The sequence below is a fragment of the Tachysurus vachellii genome, chromosome 9, assembly GCF_030014155.1.
Source record: "Tachysurus vachellii isolate PV-2020 chromosome 9, HZAU_Pvac_v1, whole genome shotgun sequence".
NCBI lineage: Eukaryota > Metazoa > Chordata > Actinopteri > Siluriformes > Bagridae > Tachysurus > Tachysurus vachellii.
In genome coordinates, this window is record NC_083468.1 from 13,377,630 (window position 1) to 13,386,764 (window position 9,135).

Consider the following 9,135-nt stretch of genomic DNA (forward strand, 5'->3'; position numbering starts at 1 on the left):
CCAATGCAATGAGGACATAATAGGCGTTATATGTTCATATCTTCTGGTTCTAGTTAGGACTCTAGCTGATGCGTTCTGGACTAACTGGAGCTTGTTTATGTTCCAACTGGAACATCCAGAGAGTAAAGCATTACAATAATCCAACCTAGAGGTAACAAATGCATGAACTAGTGTTTCTTCATCATGTAATGACATCATATTTCTTATCTTAACAATGTTTCTGAGATGAAAGAAGGCTACCCTTGTGATATTATTTATGTGAGCTTCGAATGAGAGACAAGTATCAATAATCACACCAAGGTCTGTTACTGCTGCATATGATGTAATAGAAAGACCATCCAGTGTTACTCTGTAATCAGAAAGTTTACTTCTGGCTGCCTGTGGTCCTAGTATCTTCAATCTTATTAAGCTGGTGACTCACATCTGAAACATATAGCTGCGTGTCATCAGCATAACAGTGGAAGAAATGTTTATGAATAATTGCACCAAGGTTTACCATATTTAGGGAAAAAAGCAATTGGCCTTGTGGAATGCCAAACATTACCTTAGTTTGTTTAGAGTAGTCACTATTTAGATCTAAACACTGATACAGGTCAGTCAAATAAGACCTGAGCTAGGAGAGTGCTGTCCCTTGACACCAGCAACATGTTACAGCCTATCAAGTAGAATTGCATGGTCAATGGTATCAAAAGCTGCCCTAAGATCAAGTAATACCAACAAAGAGACACAACCCTGATCAGAGGTCAGTAACAGGTCACTAACGACTGTAACCAGCAGTTGCAGCTTTGGTTGAGGTCAGGTTTTTTCAAAGGTTTGATAAACACTAGCTTAAAAGATTTTGGCACATAGCCAGTGCTAAGGGAAGAATTTATTATCTTCAGAATGGGTTGGATAGCTAATGGTAGTTTAAAGAAACATGTGAGTAAGGGATCCAGTATGCAGGTTGATAACTTTGAAGAAGCAATCAGTGAAAATAAGTCAGTCTCTTGAAGTGGGGTAAAACAGTCTAAGTACTGATCAAAAACAGAAATATTATTTATGGCATTGTTTATCAATTTGTTTGGTATTAAATTAATGGTCTGAATTTTCTGCCTGATGTTATCAATTTTTCCATTGAAATAATTCATGAAGTCATTACTGCTACAAATAGATGATGTGTGCTTTTTCACAGTGTTTTTATTACTATTTACTAATTTTGCTACTGTATTAAATAAAATTTAGGATCATTTTTATCTTCAATTAGGCTGGAGAAATACACCGATCTTGCAGCACTACGAGATTTTTTGTAGCTATTAAGGCTTTCCTTCCATGCTAATCGAAATACTGATAATTTAGTTTGACGCCATTTACATTCTAATTTCCTACCTGATTGTTGTGGCGGAAATTCTATTCTATTAATCAGAGATAATAGTTCAAGTGAACTTTTCCCTAAGTTGCAGAGAAGAATGCAGCAGAGTCCTGTGGAATATCAAACCTCTTTATTCAATACAATTGCAAGTGTGAAGTCAGTCTGTCCCAACCTAAGTCTGAACAGAGTGAGTTATTTGGATGTTGAGGTAGTGGACTATTTATACATTGAGGTAGACAAACGGTTCTTGAGTAAGTGTGTGTGTGTATGTGTGGAAGTGTGTATGTGTGTGTGTGTAGTGTCTTCCACTGTGCATGACTTCCTCTAATCTTGTCGTAGCACAGGCAGTGCAACGGTCTTTTCGTTGCACAAGCAGTGCAACAGTCACGCTGTTAGTCTCCATTATTTCCACACGCCTGCAGCCTGCAATGTTCTTGTTTCTTCTACTTAGTGTGCAACTGGAAACAGTTCAGTTACCCTTTGTTATCTTTGCTGTTCCTAGTTTTGGGTGTGTAAGTGTATTAGTACCGAATGTTCAATATTCATTTTTGTTATTCACAACATTTTCTATTACATTTTTTTCAAAAGTTTTGTTGTCATTGTACCAGGGTGCAAGATTTTTCTCTCTAATTGCTTTCCATTTAAGTGGAGCTACAATATCTAGGGTGTAGCGAAACACTGACTCTAAATAGTCAGTCACCTGATCAAGTTCTGTGGGGTCAGATGGCTATCCAATCATGGATGATAATTTTGGGAGACTGTTGGTAAATATGGTAAATGTACGTTTAATATGGTGTTGTGGCAAATTGCAAATATTGTGTCCAAAGCACAATTTAAATGAAAGGAGATAATGGTCTGTGATAGTTTCTGATTAATGCACTGAGACTATATTTTCTATATTTAATCCAAAGGTTAGAACGAGATTAAGATTGTGGCCTCTGTTATGAGTGGGTCCTATTACATTCTGGTTAACCCCTACCGAATCTAGGATGGAAACAACTGCTGTACTCAGAGGATCTTCTAACTTATCAAAATGAATATTAAAGTCTCCAATTGCTGCTTTGTCTAAAGAAACAACTAGGTTTGAAATGAAACATGCAAATTCACAGAGGAATTCAGAATGCGGTCCAGGAGGTCTGTAAATAACAATTAGAAGAACTGATTCAGTAGACTTTTTTGTCCCTGGGTGGCAAGCGTAACACTAGATTATTGAAATTCTTATATCGAAGACTTATTTCAGTGTAAAAAATTGAAAAATTTAGATGTGACCAGTCACTAGAAAATTTTGAGTTGTGAATGTAGTTTTTTTTTTACAATGAAGACTTCCTGATTCATTACTCACTGTACAAACACACGTACACACGTTTCCAGTACAAACACAACATTTTACTGTTTGCATTTCTGTGCTCACATAAAAACCTCAGATAAGGAACTTTTTTGACAAAATAAAATAAACTTTTAACCAACTTTTAACCAGAAAATAACATGAAAGCCGTCCCTGCGGATTGAAAAATGCGCTGAATCCACGCAGACTCAGTTCAGGGGAGGAGCCGAAACATGACGCAGCTTGTCGCCGCTTCAAATGCGTTTTTAAAGAGGACTGAAGCTATCAAAAAATAATTAATCAAATAATTTTTTAGGGGGGCTGGCCCCCCTAAAAAGGGCCTAGTGACGCCCCTGACACAGAGGTCATTCAAAGTGCTTTACATAGAAAGAAAAAGGTGGAAACCTAAAGTCTAATAAATTAACTTTTTCCTGTTCATGTATGATGCATGCATAGATACGTTCAGGCATTGTAAGTTTAAGAAAGGATTTATTTTTTTCTGTCCAATAGATTTATGGCAATTTACATATAATGTAGTCATACAGTAGGATTTTCTTCTACTGACATTTATAACAATATGATCAGTGCACATTGTGCTCAGGTCTTCATCAGTGATCATTTAAAGTTAAATTTATTTCCCTCTCACTAACTTATTTTCTACCGCTTATCCGAGCTACCTCGGGTCACGGGGAGCCTGTGCCTATATCAGGCGTCATCGGGCATCAAGGCAGGATACACCCTGGACGGAGTGCCAACCCTTCGCAGGGCACACACACTCTCATTCACTCACACACTACGGACAATTTTCCAGAGATGCCAATCAACCTACCATACATGTCTTTGGACCGGGGGAGGAAACCGGAGTACCTGGAGGAAACCCCCGAGGCACGGGGAGAACATGCAAACTCCACACACACAAGGCGGAGGTGGGAATCGAACCCCCAACCCTGGAGGTGTGAGGCGAACATGCTAACCACTAAGCCACCGTGCCCCCTTATTATTATTATTATTATTATTATTATTATCATTATTAACATGTCTAAAAACCTGCCCCCTAGCTACACCAGTTCCTGCCATTGTAAGGGGTCAGATGTTTTGAGAAGGTTGGGGACAGTCTCAATTCACTTTTTCAGCAAATTACCTGGATAAAGTTGCATGCTTTTGTAAACCCCCAAGGCACGGGGAGAACATGCAAACTCCACACACACAAGGCGGAGGCGGGAATCGAACCCCCAACCCTGGAGGTGTGAGGTAAACGTGCTAACCACTAAGCCACCGTGCCCCCAAGTTAAATTTATAACAAACTATTATGCTAAACTATTTGCTCGCACAATTCCACTTAATTATGAGCAGTTGTAGAAAGGACATTATTTACACATACATTACTTTTAAATTTACATTTTGTTTATTTACTGTTTTATTTACAATTTAAATTATTTACTGTCTGGTGTCACCCAAATGAGGATGGGTTCCTTTCTGAGCCTGGTTCCTCTCAGGGATTTTTCCTCATATCATCTAATGGAGAATTTTCTTGCCACCATTTTCTCAGGCTTGGTAATTAGGGATAAATATGAATATTTACTCTGTTTTTATATTTCTGTAAAGCTGCTTTGAGACACTCTTTTTAAAAGTGCTTCACAAATAAATTGAATTGATTTATTGAGGGAGAGCTGGTTTAGGCAAATTGTTTTTGAAAGCAAATCAAAAAGAACAGAGTTACAGTAATCCAAACATGATGTAACAAGGGCATGGACTAAAATGAAAGTACTGTGTTGTGTCAAGATTAGGCAGAGGCGATTAATATTGCAGAGGTGAAAGTATGCAGACCGAGTAACATTATTAACATGAACCTCTAAGGATTAGTGATGGGAAGTTCGGTTCTTTTCCGCGAACTGGTTCTTTCGGACAGTTCGTTATAATGAACCAGTTCAATAATCCAGTTCACCAGTTCTTTTACGTCCTGACGTAATGACGTAATTTACAATGACGTAAATGCCTTCATCCCGCCGCTGCTGGCAGATATTAATACAATCAATTTAACACATTTGAAAAGTTCCTTGTAATCATAACTTTAGTTGAATGCGTTTCTTACATTTAAGTTTTGCAACTAAAACACCCAGTACAGGCATTGATGTGCAATCGTGGGTGTTTTACGTGTCTTAAAGATATAAAGTTAATAAACTAATCTTCATCAACTTACAAAAACTTACAAAAAAAAGCATAATTTTGAAATGTTTCTTTCACACCATCAGTTGTTTCAAAAACTAATGCAACTGAGTTAAACACTCATACGTTGATAAGACATTAAATCATAACCATTTACATTTGTTGCTGTATCAGTTCAGTGATTTACACATGCGCAGTAACAACAGCTCATCGGTTCTCTGTATTGGTATCAACAGCTCGTGCTCGCAGTTCTCTCAGCACAACATGTCTCAGTTCAGTGTACAGGAGTTACATATACTCTGGGATATTAGTTTATTTAGAGTCAGAGGGGCTGTCAGGCAAGACCGAAAGTGAGTAACTTTATTAACTTGTGGATCAGCGCTGACTCAAGACGCGAACTGTTTAGAACGAATCAGTCCGATTTGGTGAACTGGTTCATCCAGTTCACTAAAAAGAACCGGTTCAAAAGAACGATTTGTTCACGAACTGGCCATCACTACTAAGGATAGAGTGCTATCAAGGATGACACCAAAACTCTACCTGAGGGGAAGGAAAAACAATGGAATTATCAATATTTAATGAAAAACTATCAACATCAACGAGAAGGACTTCTGTTTTTTGCTATTCATTTTGGAGAAAGTTGCAAGGAAACCAAGATTTAATTTCATTTAAACAGAAGCAAAGAAGTAGGCTTGGTGGACAGGAAGAGCTGTGTATCATCCGTGTACGAATGAAAATTAATATTGTGTTTATGAAAGATATTGCAAAGAGTAAGGAGATAGATAATAAATAAAAGAGGGCCTAGCACGGAACCTTGGGGAACACCTCTAGTAACAGGATATGACTGAGATCTAAAAGATTTTAAGCTGGACAAACTCTGAACGGTAGGAAAGCTATTATTTAATCCAGTCATGACATGCCAGAAATGCTAAGAGAGGCAAGCCGTTCAAGAAGAATGGTGTGGGAGATGAAAAGCTGCACTCAAATCCAGAAAAATAAGAATTGTTAAGAGATTAGAATCTGCTGCCATTAGAAGATCGTTTGTGATTTTTACGAGCGCTACCTCAGTACTATGAGATGGACGAAAACCAGACTGAAATTCATCAGATAGGTTGTTGGCAGTTGTTGGTTGTGATCATAAATCTGACCTACAACTATTTTTTCTAGTCTTTTGGATAAAAATGGTAAGTTTGAGATAGGACGAAAAATTATTAAGGTTATTGAGTCCATGCAAGATTTTTTAAGTATAGGTGTTATTGCAGCAATTTTAAGGGATGAAGGAACAGGCCCAGAACTCAAAGAAGAATGTATAATATTAGTTATTAAAGTGAATAAAGAAGGCAAGCAGACTTTTACTAAGTAGGTTGGGAGAGGATCCAACTGACTAGTTGAATGTTTGGATTCATGAATAATCTGCAATACTTCAGTAATAGGTCGCAGTTTAAAACTAGATAATGAAGAACAGAGGGTGTAAGAAGAGAAATGGAAAACAAAGAACAAGAGGTGTCCAGAGAGGTCAGTTGATGATGAATAGTTATACTTGATCACCAAGGTCTCTTCCAGGTTATGATTTCAAAGCAGATTGGGGTTTCAGGCTGTGCTATTTTGAAGAAACACAAAGAAACAGTTAATGTTAAGGACTGTAGACACAGTGGTTAACCAAGGAAACTTAATGCAGCAGCTGAAAGGCACATAATGCTTTAATGGAAGATGTCTAGCAATGCCAACAGCAAAGTACTTGTGGAAACCAGTGGAACCCATGTTCACACTTTTGACACTCATTTGGAGAAGTTTGGGCAGATGTGGTATAAAAAGCCATACCTTTGACATGGAAAAATGTCTAAGCACTGTTGCAGGCAACATTGAAGCATGTTTCTTGCAAGATTGGGGTTGCATTTCTGCAATGGAGTTGGAGAGTTGGGCAGGATTAATCGTGTAATACTACCAGGAAAAGTATCTGATTGGACCCAAATTTATTCTTCAGCAGGACAATGACTCCAAATATGCAGATAATGTCATTAAGAACTATATACAGTATAGAGAGGATTCCTGGAAGTGACAAGGATTTGAGGGAGCCTACATCTGTGGTTAAGGCACAAGTTCCTTCAAAAACTGTTTGCAAGTGTACCAAGAAGAATTGTTGCAGGGTGGTCACACCAAATATTTGTTTGATTTTAATTATCTTCTATTCATTTACTTTCTATTTTGTTAATTGTTACAAAAATAATAATAATAATATTTCTATTTTTTAAAGCATTCTTTTTTTTTACACCTGCCTAAAACTTCTACAGTACTTTAGCTATTTTATTATAAATAACTATAACTATAAATAACATTTTCTTAAATTTGACTGACCACATGTCCTCTTTTTTGCATTGTGCACTAATATATGATATAGATAGAAATAATAGAAGATAGGATACTGTATTCTGCCTGAAAGGACTACTAAAGCACAAGTGGCTTTTGCTAAATAACTGGCTTTGTTTGTGGAACCAAACTGATGGAAATTGTCGTTCTTCTTGGCTCATTTTACACTGTTTTTATTAAAGTAGCAATGTCATATGTTATTGTCCAACAAATCCATACTTTTGTAATTTATGCCTTTTTCCCCAGAAATCAGGTACCTTCAACCCGGTTTTCCTAGTCTGCCACATTACTTTTAATTTACTACAATTTTATATTACAGCACATAGTAGACATTCATCATTCATTCATTCATTCATCTTCTACCGCTTATCCGAACTACCTCGGGTCACGGGGAGCCTGTGCCTATCTCAGGCGTCATTGGGCATCAAGGCAGGATACACCCTGGATGGAGTGCCAACCCATCACAGGGCACACACACTCTCATTCACTCACGCAATCACACACTAGGGACAATTTTTCCAGAGATGCCAATCAACCTACCATGCATGTCTTTGGACCGGGGGAGGAAACCGGAGTACCCGGAGGAAACCCCCGAGGCACGGGGAGAACATGCAAACTCCACACACACAAGGTGGAGGCGGGAATCGAACCCTGACCCTGGAGGTGTGAGGCGAACGTGCTAATCACTAAGCCACCATGCCCCCCCTTGACATTCATCAGTGTATGCATAATTAAATTATGGTTATAATTGAGTATGGGTGTTGAGGTACTGAGGATATTATGTAATATAATATTATATACTATTATATACTGTCAATGAGGTGAACAAAAACGTTGAAATAAAGATCTTTTTTTTATATTTTCATGCAATGATTTTATATATTTTTTTTGTTTTTATTTGGCAGTTTTTGTATTCTGTTTGTCTAATGGTATTTCACACTTTAGCCAACAGCTGATCACAACTGTGTCATCTTTTTATTTGCAGGTATATTATTCTCAACCTTGGTTTTTGGACCTGCTTGTGGCTTCATCCTTGGTTCAGTCTGCACCAAATTCTATGTGGATGCTGTCTTTGTTGATACCAGTAAGTTTCGGTTTATTTCTGTTTCTGTCTGTAGTAACGCTGAATTTATATTTATGTATATCCTAACATTCATGCAATTTTTATATGTATTTTGATTAGGCTAAACTGAAAGTTTTTATAATACATTATCCTTAACACTGGTTTGTTGATTAGTATGATTTTATACTGGATTAACATTGCATTTGTTGCCTTGTACCCATTTGCAATGACAATAAAGTTCAATCTAATATTAACTGTAGTAATACTAATATTAATAATGATAATAATAATAATAATAATAATAATAATAATAATAATAATAATAATAATAATAATAATTAAAGCTGCAAGCATCATTTCCCGGATTCAAGCGTTTAAGGCCTTTGGATTGACATGACAATATATGTCATGTCATGCTACATATGTCATGCTACATATGTCATGCTACAGAGGGTGCCACAATATATGTCATGTGAAGTACTCACCCGTCCAGTTTTCCCTAAAATAAACAAAGTCATATCCATTAGAGATGAGCCGGATACTTGGCTGAAACGAGTATCCGGTACGGATAAAGCACTTCTGCCGAGTACGAGTATTATACGAGTAATACGAGTCAATATCTGTGCTCGGATTGAATGAAAATCATCATTGGGTATCTGATTGTGTCAGCGTTCTGTGATAGGCTAGTCACAGCGCCCCTCCCCTACAGTGATAGGCTAGTCACAGAGCCCCTCCCCTACACACATACAGATGTATTGTGTTGCTGTGTCTCGCTCTGCTCACAGTCACACACAGAACAGCTCTCTGTCTCTCCCTCAGTCACTCGGGTTTTTTCTGTTAACGTTTAGGGTTTCTTCAGCTTTTTGC

The 9,135-nt window shown here is 37.5% G+C and overlaps 1 protein-coding gene across 2 annotated transcripts in view; it reads left to right on the plus strand.

The window, feature by feature from the left end:
- Positions 1–9,135, plus strand: part of slco3a1a (solute carrier organic anion transporter family member 3A1a) — a 78,434-nt gene that overhangs the window by 45,347 nt on the left and 23,952 nt on the right. For both annotated transcript variants that reach the window (XM_060877732.1, XM_060877733.1), the window contains one exon: positions 8,191–8,289. In XM_060877732.1, the coding sequence (XP_060733715.1) occupies positions 8,191–8,289 (99 nt within the window). The remainder of the gene's footprint in view (positions 1–8,190; positions 8,290–9,135) is intronic.